Consider the following 22,521-nt stretch of genomic DNA (forward strand, 5'->3'; position numbering starts at 1 on the left):
GTACTATAACAAGATAGGCATGTTTCACTGGATTTTAAGTTCACATCAGATCATCGTGTTTCACACAGGTGTAACGTTCCAGCAATGAGATCTTTTTTGTTTTGGCAAATTTGTAGTTCACAGTATTTATAGCCTACTAGTTAAAAGCCCGTCCAAATGATGGAAAAAAAATAAGAGTAAGATCATGATGATGATCATCATGATTTATTTATATAGCGCCACTAATTACGCAGCGATGTACAGAGAACTCACTCACACCAGTCCCTGCCCATGTTGGAGCTTACAGTTTAAATTCCCTAACACACAGACAGAGAGAGAGAGACTAGGATCAATTTTGATAGCAACCAATTAACCTACTAGTATTTTTTTTTGGGGAGTGTGGGAGGAAACCGGAGCACCCAGAGGAAACCCACGTAAACACAGGGAGAACATACAAAACTCCTCACAGATAAGGTCATGGCGGGGAATTTAACTCATGACCCCAGCGCTGTGAGGCAGAAGTGCTAACCACTTAGCCACCATGATGGACAGAAGTCATGTGACTGAGAGGATATTAAATCTTACTCACTCACTGGAGATCATCTACCTGCTGACTGGGGAGATGAGGGGTTCTGGGATTGTCACAGTGACATCACTATTATCTCTCTTGAAAAACAGGGATCTGACTGGTAAGGTGAAGTATTCTAGGAATGCTACACTATTTACATAGTAATATTTTATATTTTTCTCTACGGGATTGCAGAGTAGTAAAGAAGACATCTGGTGAGTGTGTGACACCCAGCAGCCATCCCCGTGTGTCAGGAGGATTGAGCAGAATCCGGTCCCCCATCACGGTGCCTACACCTCACTCACTGATACATGAGAGAAACAATGACCAGGCGATCCTATATCTCACCAACAAGATCATTCAGCTGCTGACTGGAGAGGTGACTTCTGGGAATGGGACATTATACAGTAACACCAGGGGATGTGTCTGGGTGATGACTGTATCATTGTGTGTGTCAGGTTCCTATAAGGTGTGAGGATGTCACTGTCTATTTCTCCATGCAGGAGTGGGAGTATTTCGAAGTATACAAGGGTCTGTACAAGGACGTGATGATGGAGACCCTCAAATCTATGGGTAAGAGGAGATCTTCATTTATTGCAAAAGAAAGAGCAGTTCTGAGCGCCACCTAGATGCACACATCACTAATTGTTATCTACAGATGGATCCAGTAACAGAAATACCCCAGAGAGATGTCCTAGTCCTCAGAATTCTACAGACGAGAATCACAATATCACAGAGAATTATGAGGTGGGTGGAATTGGAATTGCCTGGTATCAACAAGTGACTCTACAGTATATGATTAATTTAACTAAATATTATCTTTACAGAATAACTCCATACACAGCTTTAAATGTAGTCTTTGGTGAAGTTGGGTGAGATCAATAAAATAACCAAAACAGACTTATCGCTGTCCCCCGATCCTTCAATCAGGTGTGTCCATGTATCTAATGGTTTGATCACAAGATCTTCTCTCCTGCTTGGGGTGGGCTTGTTTGGTCTTCAAAATTCAGCAGAAGTGCTAGAAAAGTCTGCCCTGAGCAGGAGAGAGTATTTTCTTCTCAGACCATTAGCTACATTGAACGTGCTGCTGGATAAGATGATCAGGGATCTTATGTTATTAATTTCACCTTTTTTGTATCCAAATTTATTTTATTAATTCTTTCTTAATGTTAAGATTGAAGACCTAATTGTCATTAAAGTAGAAGATATAGAGGAAGAAGAGGCGTATAATCAGCAGTGTAAGGAGGAGGAAATCCCTACAGATATGAGCACAGGTGAGTAATACACACTAAATACAGAAGTCACATAATCTCCTTGTTCAGTCACTACAACAATCTCTTATTCTACACCCTCCTCTGTCTGTACAAAATGCTGTTTCTTATACATCACAGCACAGCGGGTTTGTCCGATCTTTATTCATAGTCCTCTAGCTTATCATAGTTACCCGGTTACTGAATCCATAATTCTCCTTGTACACTAATGTTAAAGGGTTAATTCCCCCTAACTTGTCTCCGTGTAGATCATTTGGAGGATGGTTGTTTGACCGGCCACAACAAATCGTACAAGTCCAGTCTGACTGATCATGAAGGCTGAGTGCATTGTAAGTGTCACGATATCTGAGCACTTGCTCACAGCAACCAGCAGACCGTTTACCAGAGCTTAACCGGCAAAGACAACGGCACCAAATCAGTGCTTACAAGGCTACCTTCAGCCTATCACTCACCCTCGGTACCGTGAACGTGGGAACATATTTTTACTCCCACATGGAATGAGGATTAAGAATGAAGTCCACGCAGTCCTTCACTGTCATCTCCACTTCTTGGTTAGTCCACCAGGAGCTGTATACCCTCACCAGTCCTGACATATAGGTTTGTGATCACTATGATGAAATCACCTGTCTCCTGGTCTCCTGGCACAGCCTTTTATCTTGGCTTTGGTTCCCACACTTGTGCCTTCTGGGCACAGGGAGGAAGCTAACTCTGCTGCTTACCCGACTGACAGTCCTTATCTCCTAGAGGCTGGATAGGCACTAATGGCTCTGGTAACCTCCCTGAATTATACCTTCTAATCTTTCAGAGAGATCCGTAATAGACGTAATAGCACTTTTGTGCTCTAGCTGGCCCTCTGTATGCATAATTCCACTACCAACAGCTGCAAAAGCCGGCGCTTAGTGAACCTATGGATTAAGCTGCACTTGGATCAGTCTTTGCAGGATTGGTCTTTCTTCTGGGTGACTACAGCTGTTTTACAGCTTTTGTTTAATGGTACAAACATGTAGACTCATTTAAACATACATGATTCATAACATGAGTGGGGTTATTTGTAGAAGGGTGGGTTTCAGCGGGCTTAACCTTTAGGAAATACTCGTTGTCTGAGACAAGGGGCATGACCAACTACATACAGGAGAGCGAGGGTTCATCGGCAGTTCAGGTCCCCAACTGGTGCAGGGTTCTTTTCATGCTGGAAAACGGTGCATTAACTATCTGGGCCTCAACAAAATGAGGAATTCTACCCCATCAAACTGATCTTGGACTTCTGTTAGAGTATCCATCAGGCCACAGTCTACTAAACTAGACCTGTGAGGATCCTATAACATAATTAGTGTCTGGGAGCTGCATGAATGGAAGATGGCCTTCAATACGAATGATGGGTACTACGAATAACGGGTCATGCTGTTTGACCTGTTTATGCCCCAGTCATCTTCCAAACATAAGTGAATTTATTCCATTACATGGCAAAGAAATGGAACCAGAGAAGCTCTGTGCTGTGCTCGATTGGCTGGTGCCTAGAAGAATTATGGCAATCCAGGGGGGTTTGTGAGGTTTAGCAGTGACTACAGATACTGTATTTTATCAGTTTATAAACAATTGTTAGCCCTATAACTACCTTGTCTCCCCAAGTACAATAGGCTTTTATAACATGTTGAGACATCTCTTCACCTCAGCACCCATCCTCGAATACTCCGATCATATTGTCGGGCCTATACCCTTGGAGTTGGCGTATTCGTGAACCGGAGCTATGCTCTCCTGGCAAGGATGTCCGTCAGCCTTTCTTCTTCTTTTGAGGTTCACCTTTGTTCAGGTCAACGTGGGAAAATGGGAATTGGTGCCCTCCATCATGGCCCTTACTGAATGGAAGAAACTTTTTGAGGAGGCTAAATTCCACCTTTCTATCTTCACCTACCACAAGAACCTGCAGTATATTCTGGGATCGAAGAGGTTGAATTCTCAGCAAGCACAGTGGATGTTATTCCTTACCGGATTTGACTTTGTCATAACCTACTGACCTGGATCAATAAACATCAAGGCCGATGCACCTTCCTGGCATTTGTCTCCTGAACAATCTGTTATGGAGGGCAAGGTCATTATCTGTCCGGGCTTGCTTCTGGGTGCTCTTCAGAGTTGCTAAACAGGATCCAGGTAGAAACGGCAGCATTCACTGAGGTGCCCGAAGGCAAGAGGTTTGTTCCTGCTGACTACCAGCTGCAGGTCCTGCACTAATCATGATTGGCAAGGCAACCTAGCATTTAATTTTCTAGGAATTCTGGTGTCCAACTATAAGGAAGCATTATGACTGGATGGACCTCCTATGCCAGCCTGTCCATTGTTGCTGTGGACTGGCGAGGCTTGCCTTGCCACCATCTTCTTTCTGTAACCCAAATTACACCCCTCTAACCGCAGTAGGAGTGGGCCTGCTGCCACTACTAGGCTCCTTCACCGGCACCTAAAACGGCTTCCTTCTTGGTAAATCTCGCTGCTAGTGTACCCCCTCGCTGGGCACCTGGCTGGTACCCCAGACTTCTTGCCTTCAGATCAGGGTTGCTGAGGATGGTTCCCCCTGGCCTATCACACTGGCCAGAGCTGCAGGGTAGCGGGCAGAGCGGTGGTACTGGATGCTGGGTCCCAAACTCAGAACAGCCGGATAACGGATTACATTGGTCTAACCTATAGTTCACAGGAATTAAATCACAGGTAAGTAGTCGTCAAAGCAGGATCTTGAAGCAATGATGTTGATTAGCTCAAGTAGTCCTTAGAAGGACAGTTAAACATGCCAGTTTGTGGTATTACCGATCTTTCCAGAAGTGTACAGATGAAATAATACTAATACTTGGTCAAACAGTACACTTTTTATACAGATTCACACAGATACCCTGGCAGGAGATAATCTGGCCTCCTGATCTTTTAACCAATCCATGTGCTTCATGCAGCCTGCACATAAAACAGCCTGGAGGGGTTCAACATCTTTTTACATTGCTGCTAGCGGCACCACTACAACTGAAGTTTCTATTGAATGTTTACCATCAGGATATAACATTTCTCTAATCTTGCTTTGAACGCAATTTAACTTGCAAAATTCACATTCATCTGTGATCACTTGCATAGGGAGTCTACCAGCAAGTATAATTACCTCCTCCTGTCTTTCAGGCTCAACAGACGTTTTGGTCTCTCAGCGATGAAAAGGTCTAATTAACATGAGATTTCCTGTCTCCAGACAGTTGCAAAACTTAAACATGACATACTGTCTCAGAATTCAATACATTTCCACCTATACCAATATTAAAAGATAAGTGCATTTGCAATGATATATAGAGGTGCACTGCACCCCTAATTAAAATAAATATCTACAATAAGTTATTTCTATGTGATCCAGCCATAAATACGTTATTTATTAGTGATCCAGACACAAGCATGTCACCTCCATTACACTATATGTGCACACACCAAGGCGTCATGGACCCTGTCCTCCGGACTCCTGATTTCCTGGCCCATTCTACAAGGACCACGGACCTATTTCTCTATGGATTTCATCAAGAACCTTCCCAGCTCCCAAGGCAGTACCACCATTCTGGTGATAGTGGATTACGTTTACAAGCAAGTCCACTTCACGGGCTTGGAGAAACTGCTGTCTGTCCTTCTTCGTTATTTTTCTGTAGGTCCTTCAAATAATAATATTATTTTGTTTGCCTGTTCATCAACTTCAGCTTCGTCCCTCAAGATCCTCAAACTCATCAAAAAGAAGAGGCTTTGTCCATGCCTCTCAAGGCTAACTGGTTGAATGTGCTGTGTTTCTGATAGATACCTAGGCAAGCAGTTCTCACTTGGGAGCAACCACCATCGTGACAATTTCAAGAAACTGACTTCAGGGCTTCTTCTGGCACTACTACGCAGACACAGCCTTTACCTCTGACCAAGTTTTGGGGATTTTCCAAAGAAGCACTTAAGCAGACTATGGAACAAATTCTGCTGTCACATCTGCACAATAACCAGTCGCACCCCATATGGGCAGTTTACTGTAAGCCTAACATTTTGCTGGCACCAATCTGTATAGTTGCATAAGACACCACTTCTCATCTTCTGACACTTTGGACTGCAAAGCTCTTTCTCAGCAGGAGTTCTCTAGAGAAGAACCTTCTATCAAACTTACTCTTCAATATTAAGAACTCACAACTTGCTGTTGATCTTAAAGCCTAACATTCTTACTCCACTGGCCTCCATAAAAATAGAGCACTACCCATCAAGTGAAGAAAGCTGAAGTTATTCCTGTTTTGAAATTGACTACTATGGAAACGACATGACATGATCTTCTTTTTGCAATAATATAACACAATTGCTAGTCTAGACCTATTCTGTTCAGTCTCTTCACAGATCCTTATGTCTTCACAAAGACTATGGTGGTCCATCTGTGGAAAGTTCCTTCCCAATCATCAGCACACATGCTGGAAGAGCTCTATAGACCCTCTAATGCCGATATGTATCGCACATTATCTCTATCCCACCGCTCTATCTGCCTTGCTATAGTGGACTTTTGGCTTTCCCAAGCCTTTATTGCAATGACTGTTTTCCGGTGGGAAACAGTGGTGTACGATACTAGGCAGGAACTTCACTAGTCAGAGATTGTGGTTCCCACCAGAGGAAAAAGTTTCAGTCCATTTACTTTGTACTCTCATTAACTTGGTTTGGGGTTTTTGTTTTGGTCTTCAACTATCATAGCGGAATAAGAAGAGTTCAGCTGCATTTTAAGAAGTGTCAAAGATCCTCTAGTTGAAACCAGTCAATGCCCTTTATATCTTAGGTAGACCAATTGGACCTAAATAACATCACTCTAAACTCCAAGGAGTTGACTCACAAGAGTCTTTTTAGTTCCTGGTTCCTTGAATTAGACCTCATGGCAACTTGTTAAAGTCACATTTCCAGTTATTTATAAGATCATCAACATTCTAACTATTCCATGTCTCATCCCATTGGTATTTCTACTCTCTGGGGGAATTTCAGAAAATCAGGGGAGAGGTAATGGTCATCCTTGACACACCTGGTTCTAATATTTTGTCATTTTTTTTGTGGAGATTACTTCTATGGCCAGACCTGACTGTGTGCAGTCCTGGCACTTGCATCCCGGATTGAAAGGCGATTTTCATGTAATACTTTGATTTTATTGTTATTTTTATTAACCTTTATATATAAAATGGCAATATATTATGCCGGGAGTTACTGGTGTTTATTTCCTCCTTGCTATCAACCTCTCTTGGTCTTCTTACACATCTGAACGATGGTGGCTCCATTAGAAAAATATTTTAGGAAAATAAAAAATGTTGTTTAAGTACTTTAAATAATGAGTTAAAACATCACTGTTTTTATTTCCAGCATATGGACGTGACAGCAGGAATACCTCCGAGGGACATCCTATTTTATCTCCAGACTGTAAAATGGAAGATAATGATATCATACACGATTCTCCAGGACAAAACCCCATTACATCAAATATTCGCCCAATTCTTCATAGTGCAGAAATATCATCTGATCCCTCTACTCATGACCAATGTTTGCTTGATAATTCAGATATTGTTACACATAGTATAGCTCATAGAGGTGATAAAAGATTTCCATGCTATGAATGTGGGAAATGTTTTAATAAAAATGCAAATCTTATTACACATCAGAAGATTCACAAAGGTGAGAAGCCATTCCCATGTTCTGTCTGTGGGAAATGTTTTACACATAAATCAGATCTTGTTAGACATCACAGAATTCACACAGGTGAGAAGCCATTTTCTTGTTCCGAGTGTGGAAAATGTTTTTCACAGAAATCTGTTCTTGTTCAACATCAAAGAATTCACAATGGTGAGAAGCCATTTTCATGTTCTGATTGTGGGAGATGTTTTACACAGAAATCAATTCTTGTTAAACATCAGAAAGTTCACATAGATGAGAAACCCTTTTCCTGTTCTGACTGTGGGAAATGTTTTAAACGTAAATCAGTTCTTGTTGAACATCAAAGAGTTCACTTCAGTGAGAAGCCATTTCCATGTTTTGATTGTGGGAATTTTTTTGCACAGAAATCCGATCTTGTTGAACATCAGATAATTCACACAGGTGAGAAGCCATTTTTATGTTCAGATTGTGGGAAATATTTTAAATTCAAATCAGATCTTGCAAGACATCAGAGAATTCACACAGGGGAAAGGCCGTTTCCATGCTCTGAATGTGGGAAATGTTTTACACAGAAATCAGATGTTGTTATACATCAAAGAATTCACAATGGGGAGAAACCATTCCCGTGTTCTGAATGTGGGAAAAGTTTTACACAAAAATCCGTTCTCCTTAATCATCAGATTATGCACACAGGTGAGAAGCCATTTTCCTGTCCTGATTGTGGGAAATATTTTACACGGAAATCAAATCTGGTTAAACATCAGATGATTCACACAAGTTAGAATCTATTTAATGTTCTGAGTGTCAGAAAGGTTTTACACAGGTGAATAACTCTGGGTATGTTTGTTAGTGGGAGCTGTTTTATCCAAAGAATAAGTCATTAAACAGAAACCATCTCTCCAACCCTGATAATGGGCTCTGCATTCATTCTTCACCGATCTTTGTATCTCCTGTAAATGTCTGCTGGCACCTTATTTCCTAGTTGTTGCATTATTATTTTAGAGACAATAAAAACAGCTGTTTTCTGCTAGCAAACTTCCGCTATGTGTGATGCTCATTTTAAAATAATGGAAGCTTGTTGGTACATATTGATGATGTATCAGTCCTTATATTTCTGAATTACTGTACTGATATAATTGGATGTTCATCAAGACCTTCTAATATTCCTTCCGCTCTACTCCTGAACTTACCATCTGATTGCAGTTATCCGGCCATTAAAACAGAAGTGAATTAAACCATCTGGAGTTGAGCCAGTGTGTCACATGGTCATGTCCTGCAGCTTTTAATACAAAATGTTTGAAATAAAAGAACAATGCTTTGCAGGTTGTAAATGCATTGAAGGGTGCCATCAGCGATTTATATGTACAAATCTAAAGCCACTGAAGTATGGTTTGTTGTGTGCAATATTAAGTGGATACAGAAATAGATTCTATAACGTAACTGGTATAGCGGTTAGCTGTACATCTTCATTATAATGTTTATAGTTTCTAGAGTATACATATTTGTCTATTTATTTCTCCCTTTTATATGATTATGCACACAGTATGGCTAAGATCTCTAGCTAACAAATAAGTCACTATATGAGTTCATATTATATTATTTAGTGTATTCGCTTTGGTTGGCAGTGTGCAGTTTCCATTGCTTTATATTATTTGTTTTGTAATTAAACAAAAATAAATTTGAAAAAAGTCTATGTTAAGAATTCACTTCCTAGCATCCAAACAACTCATAACCAATCGTTCCTTGGCTCCTGTACTAACCTTGTATATCTATTTTTCAGTACATGATTTTAAATGAGCCTTAGGCAGTTTTAATCATTAACATTTACTGTGTCTCTGAGCAGGTTGGTTTTATTCCATCTTCTCAGCATCCTGCGACAGAGAAACTGTTCTTTATCATTCTATCCAGTCTTGTATAATAGTCTGCAGTATTACAGTCAATTATCTGATTGTTGACAAGGGAAGTTAAAAAAGTCCCAAACCCCAGCGGTCTGATTTTTAGGCTACACCCATTCTATCCTGCTGTGCAGCTCTTGATCGGGTCAAGACAATGGAAATTGCAGTCCTCGTATTGATTTTCTGTAACATGTTTGTTTTCTGTAGGCTACAATCGTAAATGCTGTTATATATAACAAGTATTACTGCACTGAAAAACAGTAACAATCAGGTGCCATTTTTGGGCATTTATATGTGGATTCTTGCAGGTTGATTTTGCTGGTTTCTGTTTCTCGAAGTACCACTTTATCAGTATGGAGGACTGTTGGGTTTTGTAAAGAGTCAGCCAGGCTGTATGTCTCATTAACACAATGAATTGGTTGGTACTTTGGGAATGACAATGAAGCTGGGTACACACCTATGCAATCTTACTTCAGATGCAATTTCTGTAACGATTTCACCAACGACTGATAGTCCTGATGAGTGTGCCGATTCATGTGTACACACCTACACGATTTACCTTTAGATCTGTGATCTTCATCTCTCATAACCATCTGCTGATCGTGACTCTGTGTACTCTAAGGATATCTGCCTACGCTGTCGATCATGAGTGCGTACACACTTCCACATTTGCCCGACGTCGTTCCATTGTTGATCGTGATTTTTAGGCAGTTTAGAAAACCAATTTACCAGATGTGATGTGTTTTGGTACATGATCATGGGAGCGTACACACACTTGCAATATCTGAACAAACGTTCATGAATCATGTGATCTACACGATAATTGCATAGGTGTGTACCCAGCCTTAGATAAGAACATTATAACTGGCAATATTTTATTTTTAGAACAGTTTATTTTATATCTTTTTTGTTCTTTAACACTACAGTTATTAAAGAACTAATAAAGATCTTATACAACATGGTGTTTCTTTATTTGCTTTCATAGCTAGAAATGGAAAAGAAAATATGCTGAAAGAAAGAAAATTCATTGGACAGTTCTCTGGTATGCTACAATGTCAACAGTTCCACATAACATTTCTTTAGTAGACGTAAGGGTTGCGATGCACCAGAAGAAACCAGACATCTTTGTCCCTGAAATAATACACTTATTTATGAGATTTAATGCTTAAGGCTTCTAGTGGACACATCCAAAATATATACAATAGGTCTTACCTATATCTCCCCCACACTTCCAATACCATCCTTGTAGAACTCGTCAGGTGGGTAGTATGTTGAAATGCGTTTCTACATATTTATTTTTGCCAAGAGCAGATTAATGTGGTTGCGTTATCACAGACTCGGGACCAACATCTCCAAGACTGCTCTTTACATTTTCACCTTTTATAGTGTATGCAGGATGCTAGAAGGATCCATCCGGGAAGAATACAACTTCAACATAAGGTGTAGAAATCAAGCCTTTTGGAATGGACTTGTATTACAGAATGAGCATGGCACGACCAAGCTGTGAAGCCTGTAGTCTCTATTGTCACTATAGTGGTATTATTTAGGTAGGAACGAGATGTCTATGTGAGAGATCATGATAAAAAGCTTCTTAATGACAATCCAGGAACTTTATCATTTGGGACAATCCCGCCATATATGTAGAAAACAGCCTACACGTGAACAGGATCTCCCAACAGATTTTTTTGTATTGAAGCCCGAGGTGCGTGACTCCAACCCACCCAGTGCAGTGCAATACTGTGTTGGGGACTTGGTGCTTTGGACCCTTCCCAAAAAGGAAAGGACCCTGTGCCCCCCTTTTTCCCAGGAGTCAGAAGGACACAAAGAAGGAAAAAATAGATCTTCAGGCCCTCCTTTGCCAAGGCTAGGGAGGGCCGCTTTACATCCCCGATCTCCAGAGCCAAAGGGCCCCTTGGGAGGCAAGGGTCTTCAGGACCACCTCCGCCACAAGGCTCTGGTGGCCCCCTTTACCCCGAGGTTGCCCGAAGAGACTGGTTCTTCATGAAGTAGGGAGCCTTAAGTGACTTGGGGAGAGGGTTTCCCATAAGGGCCTAGACGCAAACCCCACCAAAATGCAAAGACAAAACATGTCAATCAAAAAAAGGGCTAAATGCTGCATGTTAATACATAAAAAAGTGCCATAAGGCCACAACCTTTCTGCTGGAAATATAAAATTTTTCCTTGCACCCGCCCAAAAGGCTAGGGTAAAAGAAAAATGGTGCTGCCTGAAAATTAAAGGTGCATAGTGCTTTACTCTGTGCACAGGTGTCTTCTCTCCAATATGTGCATTTTTGGGAACCCCCGGCTCAGACAGCACCAGAGGCACGTAATACCTCTTGGCCAGATAACCAGGTGCCTTTAAGCCGCACTGCTTACATGGGCATCTACACCTGATGTTAGCCAAAAGGCTGAGAAGCTTTATCTGATGTAGCTGGGAACATTGTATGTATCCACAGATTTTTCAATTTTAGTCCTACATCATAAGCCTAAACGTGCTCCCTGGTTTTTCAAACATTACATTAATTGAAGGAAAATATTATCCTCCAGAAAACCCAATTTAAAAATAACAACTATCCGTTCATGGCATCTAAAACTAACCTACCCACTCCTAAAACTTAATGGAGTGACAATTCTTTTATGCCTTTGAACTGATGATATCTCAGACAGATGAAGACCTGTTTATTAATCTCACGGGTAAGTTAGGGTTAAAAGGTAATCACACCTGTTAATTTATATACACCAGGTCAAGCTAACTTCTTCAGCCCTCTATTTAAAACTCATAGGATCTTGGTTCTGGCAGACAGATACGTTAGTAAAATTGATAAAACAGTCTATGGATAGATCCATAAAGTCTACTAACGCTCCCTCCCACTAAATAAACACGAGCGAGCCCACTTGAACCCATCCCCTCACTGGACTACACATTTTACTCTTGCCCCCCATGGTGACTATATTAGAATAAATATGCTCTTTGGGTGCAGCCTAAGCCTCCTGTTGACCCATGCTAAAATATTACCAAACTCTTGGACTGAGCATTTCACCTCTTCGCAGGTTGAAGTGGAAGACGTTCCTGGAAGCTGGATGAGACTATTCAAGACTCTGTTATTTTATAGACCATAGCAGACTACTTTTCCATTAACACGCAAGGGTAGCACTTCTGCCTCACAGAACTGTGGTCTTGAGTTCAATTACCGACCATGGCCTTATCTGTGTGGAGTTTGTATGTTCTCCCAATGTTTACGTGGGTTTCTTCCGGGTGCTTCGGTTTCCTCCAACACTACAAAAATGTACTAGTAGGTTAATTGGCTGCTATTAAATTGACCTTAATCTCTCTCAGTCTGTCTGTGTGTATGTTAGTAAATTTAGACTGTAAGCTACAATGGGGCAGGGACTGATGTGAGTGAGTTCTCTGTACAGCGCCGCGGAATTAGTGGCGCTATATAAATAGCTGCTGATGATGGGAGGCCTTTAAAGGAAAATGCGGGCCGCATTACACTTGTTTTCCCATAGTACTGTGTGGCCGCAAAATGTATGCGTTGGGCCGCAAGTTTGACACATCAGATCTAGGGCATCTTGCACCATTCAAGCAATCAAAGATAGAAAAGGAAAATTGCAATATGACCTGGGTCGAATGAACTCTTTATATTGTGTTATGAAACACTTTATAATTGTTAATATTATTGCCTATATTTTGTATATGGCAGCAGTACCAGAGGTGCGGCTGTTCTGCCCCTGAACTGTCCACCATGCCTGTAGGAATTAATCTCCTTACCTGATTAGAACTGCACCTGTCTCACAGCTCCAAATACCTACCTCAATTTGTGCTCTGTGCAGTTCATCGTTTTTACTTGGCTGGTGCTTGCCTCCTGTTTATCTCTGTTCCAGTTTTGCTTTGCTGCTCTTTGACCTCCTGTTGCGACCCTCTGCCTGATTCCTGGACCCTGTTTGTTTGCCTAGAATCAGTATTTGTGTTGAAACTACTGCTAGATAGCCGAGAGCTGGGGGTGCTGATGGTGCGCTATGGCCGACTCCCACCATGGACGCCGAGGGCCCCCACCCCGGAGATATGTCAATACTGAGCAGGGAATCCACCTCAGGAGGTCTTGGTTTTCCTTTATTCCAAAGGTAGAACAATGCCACCCAAATTAATCAACTAATAACTTGATATGCCCACCCAACACAAAAAAAGATGGGTTGCTTGGTAAAAATTTTACCCATAAAAAAGCAAACAAGGAGAAAAAAAAGAAATGAGCATAAGACAATAGACCTATGTATATAACAATAAAACCTTAGGTCCCTGGGACCTGATGATAAAGAAGGGTCATGAGACCTTCCCAAACAGACACAAAAACAACAGTCCGAAAAATGATACTATGGGCGCTCCTCTTCCAATTATTTATGTTGTAGGCTGTAAATTTTCATTATTCACATACAGTATATAATAATGTATTAGGATCTATTTCATTTGACACATTATTAAAGAGAAAACCCCATTTTTTTAGGAAAGGTTCCATCCGAGACACTATAAAATCCTGAATAAATGTATGCACTTCATGCTGGATTGGCGCATAGTGCCTTTTTGGATTCACACCCAGCTTTTTCTACCATACAACCTTAGCAGGGACCAGGCATGATCAGGGGCGAGCTGTCCTGTCTGGCAGGGTGCCTATAGTGGACTCATTGGGATGGGCCACTTGCGTTGTGGATTAATTGGCTCCTACTCTGGAACTGCACTGTGTAAGCTGCTGTAAGGAGCAGCCTCTTGAACATCTCCTCTACCAGACGCCAAGTCAAGGAAATATCTGGTGGGGTGGAGGTCAGACGACTGTTCTTCGCAGCAGATGACACAGCACAGCTCCATGACAGTCCCGGAACCCCTCACTTTTCCAGCCAGCACTATTTGAAATAATAGTGATGTCATTGTGACTTTCCCAGAATGCCTCACTTCTCCAGTCATGCCCATTTTATTCTTAGAGATAATAGTGATGTCACTGTGACATTACCAGAATCCCTCACTTCTCTAGTCAACAGGTAGGGTGCACTGCAGATGCCAACCCCACAATAAAGCCCCCAAAATGATAAAGATGAAGGCTAGTCCTCAAGTCCCCTTCTTGACCATAATAGAGTCGAATTAATATGGCTTTGCGAGGGTAGTGTGTGCTTTTCTGCCATGTAGTTCCATCAACGAATTGCAGCCTGTCATCCAAAAAGTAATAATAATATACAATAATCACGACCAAGCCTCCTGTGGGTACTTGCTAACCAGCTCTAAGCCTCTCTCTGTTGCATGTACACTATCTTGCCAGTACCAATGCCAAAGGTGTACTTAACACCCACATGTGAGACTAAGTAGCCCTTTTCCAAAGCAATTAATTTCCCTGTCACTACATTTACTTTAATGAGTGCTACATCTAAGAAGCACCGCCAATGGGTAGTGCCATCCCCTACTAGGAACCATGTAGCACCAGATTATAGCATCCTCAGACTTCCAAGATCTGGTCTTCCCCAAATCTCCCCCCTCTGCCTTGACCAGCAAATGGTCTTTGCTTTTGTCGAAGTCAGCAAATCGGATAAAGTCATTTCAATTAATATCGAGCAAACTTGGTTGTCTTTGTCTGAAAAGATGCGTATTGCATGCTAAGGCGTGGAAGGGCGTACGCAGCCGCAACACGTGGCAATAGCAGTTTTTACTTTTTTACACATATTCGCACCTTCACACACATTTGTAAATAGCACACATTAATGATAGTCGCAACACATAGTTATTTATGTCAAAATATAATAGTGTTTATGTGTTATATTATAAGTTATTTGCATATTAGTAATACATATGGTACAGGTTAAAGGAAATGTGTCATGTCTGGTATCATATTAATCCCCTTTACATCAGCAGCTGTCCGAAGAGATCGCACATTGCATACTCTAGTTATTGATGTTAGGGAATAAACCTTTAATATGATGCTGACTATAAAATGCTAATGGACTAGTTGTAACTGGAGTCTTGGCGGGAAGAACGGAGCACATCCCCTGGAGAGAGGACCCCCACCTTTGGATTCTTTACTTTGAACTAGCCTATGATCTGCAACCCCCTGGACCTTCCTGAAGCCTGGACCAATAGAAGCAAGCCACACCATCTGCATTGTTTTACTGTATTTCTGTTTGCATATAAGCAGGAGCTTTTCTTCTAGTGTTCAGTCATATTGACCACAGACTTCAGGACTGAATGACTGTTCACTGGATCCAGAGCGCCTGCGATAAGTAACGGCTGTACTTATTATTATTTTGCTTGAATTATTCTGCTACTTTTTGAGAATAAATATTTGTGCGTTTGGAACACAAATCGAGATTCGACAATTGGATAGCGACAAATCGTGCATAACACTTTGGACAGAAAACTTCTCCTACTTGGGCTTCTAGCTGCCTCATATATGTATGAATTGCCCATTCCAAACTTGTTTAAGAGGAATATTGAATATCCCTTTCTCCACAGTGTCCGCCATATGCGTTTAACCAGCAAAACATTACAGCAGTAAACGTAATAAGATATCTCTGTCATATAGCAAAATCCTAGCTATGGTGGATGTCATCCAGTGGCAGATAAAAACAAAAATCCCCAGGGCCTCCGGCCAATCGAATCCCTTCCTGCCTCTTTATCAAGGTTGGCCCAAAGATTTCTCTCCTGGATCAAACCTTATTCAGGGGAAGCAGTATTTGCAGCCGGCCTACTTGACCTAATGTAGATCTTGTACCCATTGGTTTGCTATATACCTCAATTCTTAAAGTCTCTTTCCACCCTCCCGGCTTGTGATGCTGCTGTAGCGGGTCCAATGTGATATTCTGAAATGTGTGGAACCAAAGCTGCTTGCACTAAGCTCAACTGCACTGAGACATCTTTTAAAAAAACGTGTTAATTTGGAATTTTGGTGTTTTAAAATAGATACACCCCCTTTCACCCTGCTCAGTATTGATGATCTTCTTAAAGAGAAAACTAGACATGTTAGCAGATTTAGATGATGCCACAAGCTCATTAACTCTAAATGCTGCTGTAAATAATCTTGATTCCCCCTCTCCTGCGCACACACACACCCTATCACTACAACAATAATAATGGCCGTTATGTGTTGTTGTCTATCTAGACAATATTTTGGTTTATTTTTCATCGTTGGAGCGACATTGTGAGCACGTGTGCGTTTCAGAAATTGTGAGCGAATCGGTTTTTCGCTAACCTGGAGAAGTGCAAATTAGAGATTTCCCAAGTATCCTTCTCTGGGTATATAATTTCAACACAGGGTTTCTCAATGGATTCAACTAATGTTAAAGCCATACAGGACTGGGATAAGCCTACTAATTTAAAAGCCCTCCAAATATTATTAGAGATTCATCTGTGAGCACCATGTCCGGGAATGGGGCAGATCCTTCAAATTGGTCTATGGAGGCCTCAGAAGCTTTTTGGCCATTCTGTACTGCAACTATACCCTGCCACCCTAATCTAGATCTGCCTTTTGTAATTGAGATTGATGCCTCTGATGTAGGAGCAAGAGCTATCTTGTCACAAGAATCCAGAGAATAAAAAACCTCAACCACTGTGTTTTCCTTTTACAAACATTTTCTGTGGAAGTGAATTACGAAGTGGGTCATAGGGTGTTATTGTAAGTTAAAGTCATACACAAAGCGTATACTACAAACTTACTCAACATGGGCACGACGTGGAGAGTTTTCTTGTTTCTGTCCCTCAAGCAGGTGACGTACAACCGTCTGGGTGAGAAGCATGGATTCCTCAAGTCGATCTCAGCCAAATTAAAGGATTACCTCTGAAGCTTGTTGATGATGACGATGGAGACAAAAACAAGCTGCAATTGCTTGAATGCAATTGCTTAGAATACAAAGACACACAGACTGTGAGATGTCGTATCAGCAGAAACAGTGACAGTAATGAACAATGTGTGTGTACATGTATGTGTGTAGTCTACAGCTCCCACTAAGCTGATAACTGACTGCTCTTTACCAAGCTGTGACTTGTATACTAAACCTGAGTGACATCACAAAGACTGTTTATGATGTAAGTCAGTCACATGATCAGAATGGTCTGCTGTAATATCTCAACATGTCTGCACTTCACCAATGCATGTGAGGATCCAAGTACTCCCTTACAGGTGATCAATGTATGCTCCATAGACTATAACCTTGGCTCCAACCAAGGTGTTTCAGTAGAGCGGTTTGTTTTTCCATGACATTTCATATTAAAAATGTTATTTTTGCATTTATTAATAATTATTAAGACAATATTCTCTCTTCTGTATATGAATTCAGACCCGTGTCAAAGCCTTAATGCTGGCTGGGGTAACAAGTACTGGGATGTGTGAGAGGAATATACCTGTATATAAGAGATATAAGTGTAGGGGGCTAATACATAGTAATATTACAAATATATTAGAGAGAGAACATTACCTGCCTGACTGCATTATGCCAACCGTGAAGTTTGGTGGAGGAGGGATAATGTTATGGGGCTGTTTTTCAGGGTTTGGGCTAGGCCCCTTATCTCCAGTGAGGGGCAATCTTAATGCTTCAGCATACCAAGTCATCTTGGACAATACTATGCTTCCAACTTTGTGGCAACAGTTTGGAGAAGGCCCTTTTCTATTCCAACATGACTGTGCCCCAGTGCACAAAGCAAGGACTACAAAGACATGGTTTGAGTTCAGTGTGGAAGAACTTGACTGGCCCGCACAGAGCCCTGACCTCAACCCCATTGAACACCTTTGGGATGAACTGGAACGGAGATTGTGAGCCAGCCCTTCTCGTCCAACATCAGCGCCTGACCTCATAAATGCTCTACAGAATGAATGGGCACAAATTCCCACAGAAACACTCCAACATCTTGTGGAAAGTCCTCCAAGAAGAGTGGAAGCTGTTATCACTGCAAAAGGGGGACCAACTCCATATTAAAGTATATGAATTTGAATACAATGTCATTACAGTCCCTGTTGGTGTAACGATCAAGCGTCTGAATACTTTTGTCCATATAGTGTGTATGTGCAGGGAGGTAACACATACACAAATTGCACACATATATGCTATATATTATTATTATTACTGTGTCTATGTGGAATTAGGAGGGGTTGAGGGAGGTGCTGTATATATGGGATATATGTGTAGTGTGTAAGACATAGTGATATTACATATTTCATATATGACATATAGGGGTAAATGTATGATCCTCCGGATTCACATTTACCCCATAGTCTGTATAATAAGAGAGAACAACACACTGGGTATATCACAGGGAGTGTATTATGTCAGAGGAATATATATGTATATAAGAGATACATGTGCAGGAGGTAACACAGTGATATTACACAGATATGTTATCTCTGTCTATGTGGGGTTAGAACAGATAGGTACTGTGACGTCAGAGTCATGTGATCTAGAGGCGGGGGAGGAGCCGGCCGGGTGTAATTGTAAAAACAACAACAAACTACATTACCCACAATGCCCTGTCCTGCCCATTAGCAGTGACGTCATCAGACAGCGTCTCATCCTGAGACACAGAGGTATCTTATTAGTGTATTTCTGTGCATAGTATATAGATGCATTCACTGTCATTGATAATATGATATATATATATATATATATATATATATATATACACATATACATATACACATATACACACACACAAAGTATACACACTATGTAATATAGATATTGTCAATGTCATTTATTATATACAGTATATATTTTATAAATATACACACTGTCATTCCCTATATACTGTATATAATTTATAGATATAACTGCTATAATTCAATATATACTCTATATAATACATAAATATAGTCGCTGTAATTCAGTATATACTCTAAATAATATAGTCACTGTCTTTCAGTATATATACAGTGTACAGTGTCTTGCATAAGTGTTCACCACCTAAGAAGTGAACAGATTTGTCTGTTTTATAGGGGAGGGGGGATTCAGTTAGCCGTGAGGTGTCCGAGAGTCACTTCACTGGCGGAGATTTGACAGAAATCTCCACTCCTTTTTCTTGCAAACTTGCCGGCAATGTGCGCGGTGCGACGTCCACGCAACACGTCTACGGCTATTGAAATTCCCCCATAATATCAATATATAAAAGAAAAAACAAAACAAAACTGGAAAATGCTGCCTGCTTATCTCCCTGTATTCACAACCAAAGACTGGTTTCCACCACACAGATGTGTGAACACGTGCCACGCCTCGATCAAAGAAGATTTCAGGGGACCTCAGAGACAGAGTGGTTGATGCTCATCAGCCTGGAAAAGATTACCAAATGATTTATAAAACCTTTGGGCTTCATCATTTCACTGTGAGGCAGATAGTGTCCAAACTTGTCTTATTCTCTACAGGAGTGTTCATCCAACAAAATCACCATGCGCAAAGCTTATAATACTCAAGTTTATGGGGTTTTTTTGTTTGTTTTTTTTAAATAGGGCAACTCACCTGATTGTCATCCCATTGATTGATCCCCCTGACTCTTAATTATTCCCTTAACTGCTAGAGGTTCACATTTCACTTTTTGCAACAAAGAAATTCAATTTGATGAAGAAGTAGTGTGTTTGATTTATTGGGTTCTATTTATCTATTTTTATGGCGTAGCGGAACAGCTGAACACATTTAAAACTTAGTCTACTCCAACTCTTCCTTCTAAATGTGGAAGTCCTGGGAGTATATTTACTAGACTGCGGGTTTGAAAAAGTGGAGATGTTGCCTATAGCAACCAGTCAGTTTTTAGCTGTCATTTTGCAGAATGTACTAAATAAATGATAATAGAATCTGATTGATTGCTATAGGCAAAATCTCCACTTTTTCAGACCCACAGTTTAATAAAATATACCCCCTGGCAGCTATAAAGTCTCTTGAGCCCTAATCAGCCACCGGGCCATGTGGCTTTGCAGCCCAATATTTTAAGAAGTTTGGCGTGATTCTCTCCCCACACCTGACAACCAAGTTCTAGAGGGGGCATCCTTTGACTCCACACTCGCCAACATCACTGTGATCCCGAAACCCGGGAAAGATGATACGCAATGCTCTGGCTATAGGCCTATCCATTTGCTCAATATAGACCTAAACTCTACGCTAATGTCATGGCCGCTGGGCTAAATCCCCCCCTTCCTTCCTTGATCCATCCCGACCAACTTGGATTTATCACCAGGAAGCAAGCCACAGACAACACCCAGAGGGATATCGATTTGGTTCATTTCATTCATGACAACAAAATTCCCTCCTTACATGGTGTTAGATTCCGAGAAAGCATTTGATCGTATCTCCAGGCTGTTCATGAATGGGGTGCTTGGATCAATGGGCCCCCCTATGTTTTAAAATTTCTCTAACATACCACTTCCAAATTTATATGGTGGGGTAAACTCGCAAATACGACAGAGTGTTCTCAGGGTGGAGGTCTTGGTATCCCGAATTTCAAACACTATTATCTCTGCCCATCTCATTCAATGTGACTTATAGTGTGGTCACACGGCCTCTTTTGTTTGGGTTTCTCTTGAGGCTGAAGTCTGGGACTACTCATCCCTGCTTCCCTCCTCTGGCTCCCACGGGCTCATCGTCCCAAACAGGTATTGGCATATCCTATTGTCTCACATTCCCTGGCGATCTGGGATTCTTCCTCTAGACTGTATTGTTTTTCACCACAGCCCCCCTTGTTAACTCAACCGGCGTTCCCGCCACGTCTGCTGACCTCAGCATTCTTGTCCTGGCATTGCTGAGTCATCCGATATTTAAATGACCTCTCTAATGCCACTCTCTTCCCTCAATTCAGTGACATTCAAACTGCGATAGGAATACCTACAAAGTACTTTTATCAATACCTGCAGATACACAACTTCCATGCCACGGTTAAATCTCATCTCTCTGCCTGCCCGTTCACCACCATTAAGGCACTGTGACTATGCCGAGCATCTACACCAGACCTGATTTCCACTATATACTCCAAACTCATCCTTCCAACCGAATCTTTTCCAGACCCCCATGAACTGGCATGGAAATGTGACCTTGGAAATCGCCCTCCTTTCCCGCTCTTCTTCATTCTTGCTTCTCTCCTTGTGTCCTATCTCTTTCTTTCTATACTGGTAAAAAAACAGAAAGCTCATTGGTCTCTTGGAATAAGTTTACTCTGTTTACTCATACTGCAGAAGCCTGTGCACCTCTTGACTTCACTGCTGCCGCAGCTGTTTTTATCTGATATTGATGGTATTCTGTATTTTCTTTTTTGACCATTAAAAAAATAAATCTTTAAAAGAAATTTAAGCTTCAGAGGTAAATTCATAATTGGCCATTTGGAAGCAGATAGCTGCAGACGGTCATCATCTGTGTCATTGGTGTATATTTGCACCATCCCTGTGATACACCTACTGACAGATGTATCTGTATCTCCATATGGGTCTGCCTCAGTCGCAATGATGTGGAAACTGCCTTACTGTACTAGGGCTGTGATTGTCTGCTCCTTCCCTCACCCTTCCTTCCTGTAAGATGTGATACTATCTGTATTTGAGCATAGTCTCCTATTTTTTAGTGTATACACATACCAATTTTCTTATTTTTTATGTCATATAGACATATGTACAGCTCTGCATCGGCCTCATAGTTGTGGGAAATTCTGCCGTTGTTTTCAATGCATGGAGAAAAGGGATCCCACCTCCATTGTAATGAGATAATACTGTGAGATGGTGGCCAGATACATCGGGAAGGTGCGTCTGTTGATGGTAGTTGATTCTCTGATAAACTTTCACTCTTGTTAGCCATACAAAACTATGACAAAATTAACTGGGGTTGTCTCGAGATTCTTTTTACTTTAACTTTAAGGTTTTCTTCTTTTTTACCTACAGAGGTTATCTCGAGGTCAGCCACTCCCAACCTAACTAGAGTCCATTCTCTGAGTCCTCCTGATGGATGAGAAAAGGAGTCACTTGACTGAGAGAATATTAAGTCTCACGCTGGAGATCATCTATCTACTGACTGGAGAGGTGAGGGATTCTGGGATTGTCACAGTGACATCACTCTTCTCTAGTAATAAGTCTGGGACATGATAGAGTCTTGGAATGTATATAGTGATATTTATTACCGTGTCTCTCAATACATAGGATTGCACAGTAATGAAGAAGAC

The 22,521-nt window shown here is 41.2% G+C and overlaps 1 protein-coding gene across 1 annotated transcript in view; it reads left to right on the forward strand.

Annotated features, from left to right (window-relative positions):
- Nucleotides 1-22,521, forward strand: part of LOC142095484 (uncharacterized) — a 108,703-nt gene that overhangs the window by 53,525 nt on the left and 32,657 nt on the right. The window contains 2 exon segments of the mRNA XM_075178429.1: nt 7,189-8,253; nt 21,381-21,487. Of these exon segments, the coding sequence (XP_075034530.1) occupies nt 7,189-8,253; nt 21,381-21,487 (1,172 nt within the window).

This window comes from Mixophyes fleayi, chromosome 6 (genome assembly GCF_038048845.1).
Source record: "Mixophyes fleayi isolate aMixFle1 chromosome 6, aMixFle1.hap1, whole genome shotgun sequence".
Lineage (NCBI taxonomy): Eukaryota > Metazoa > Chordata > Amphibia > Anura > Limnodynastidae > Mixophyes > Mixophyes fleayi.